General features: G+C 41.6%; 1 protein-coding gene across 1 annotated transcript; it reads right to left on the bottom strand.

Moving 5' to 3' along the window:
- Positions 1–5: 5 nt before the first annotated feature.
- LOC117117280 (nuclear pore complex protein Nup153-like) lies at positions 6–1,179 on the bottom strand (the record flags this gene model as incomplete). Its single annotated transcript, XM_033261537.1, has 2 exons — positions 6–578; positions 703–1,179. Coding segments are annotated over 2 exons (1,050 nt in total), but the record flags the coding sequence as incomplete, so codon positions are not given.
- Positions 1,180–1,211: the final 32 nt, after the last annotated feature.

The following is a 1,211-nucleotide window of genomic DNA, read 5'->3' as shown; positions in this document are numbered from 1 at the left end:
GGAGGTGCATTAGCTGCTTCTTCTGGATCCATTTTGAATTGGAAGGTGAATGATTTAGCCATTTCAGAAAATTTGCAACCCTGATCAGGTGTCTTCTTCGGCGAGGAAAGGTCAAGAGCTTGTTCTTCAGCAGCGTTTTGATTCAGATTACTGCCAAACACGAATCCAACAGATGTTGGTTTTGGAGCTCCAAATGTATATCCAGTAGAAGCAGGAGGGCTGGAGACAGCACCACTAACATCGCCTCCTCCAAAGGTGAACTGTGGCAGAGATTTTCCTGACTGACCAAATGAGAAAGTTTTTGCAGGTGCAGGTGATGTGGCATAAACTTTTGTAGGTGCTGTGGTACTTGGTTGTCCATTGCTATCACTCTTTCCAAGTAACTGTTCTAATGAAGTATTTCCCAATTTGAAAGAACTACTAGTAGTAGAAGACGCAAATGAACTGGAGGCTTCTGGTTGGGCACCAGGCTGGTGGGTTTGACATGCTGGGCATTTTTTATGTTCTGCTGTATTCTGACACAAACAAGTAGGACAAGACCAGACTCCTGCTTTAGGCTTGAACATTTCTGATAAACTCTGAAAAATCAAAATTAAATAAATTCACTTAATTTTCATTACAAGTTTTTAATGTTTGAAAATTTGAAAAGCATGTTTTGAGGTTTCGACATCACATAAAGAGAATAGGCAAAACGATATTTACCGTTGTTTTGTCCTTTTTATCAGCATCATTAGTGGTAGTAGCAACAGCAGTAGGAGATGAGGGTTTTTGTTGAGTTGAAGATGCCAATTTAGTTGACTCACTACCAAATGAAAAACCACCAGTTGGTTTGCTGCTACCAAATGAGAATCCGCTGGTTATTTGTGGTTGGCTACCACCAAATGCCTGTCCAAATGTGAAGCCAGAATTTTGACTAGGCTTGTCACTGTCACTTCCCCCAAAAGTGAACCCAGAGGTTTGGGGTGAAGAAATTGTTCCTCTGAACCTGAAACCACCAGTTGCACTTGCTGGTTGTGGCTGGGATGGTGTAGAAGTGGTTGCCTGTGTTGTTGGTACTACCCCTGGTTTTGGTGTGGCACATGCAAGGCATTTAACAGTTCCTGGAGGGTTGGAAACTAAGCAGGTGTCACAATTCCAGCTTCCTGGTTTTGGTTTGAACTTTTCAGCCAAACTCTGAAAATAAATCAAATTGTAAATGAAAATCTGTGATA

Source organism: Anneissia japonica, unplaced genomic scaffold, assembly GCF_011630105.1.
Source record: "Anneissia japonica isolate Jap-2015-1 unplaced genomic scaffold, ASM1163010v1 scaffold200011_len1223_cov164, whole genome shotgun sequence".
In the NCBI taxonomy this organism is placed as follows: domain Eukaryota; kingdom Metazoa; phylum Echinodermata; class Crinoidea; order Comatulida; family Comatulidae; genus Anneissia; species Anneissia japonica.
The sequence above is the reverse complement of the archived record's forward strand: the minus strand, read 5'-3'. Positions and strand labels throughout refer to the sequence as shown.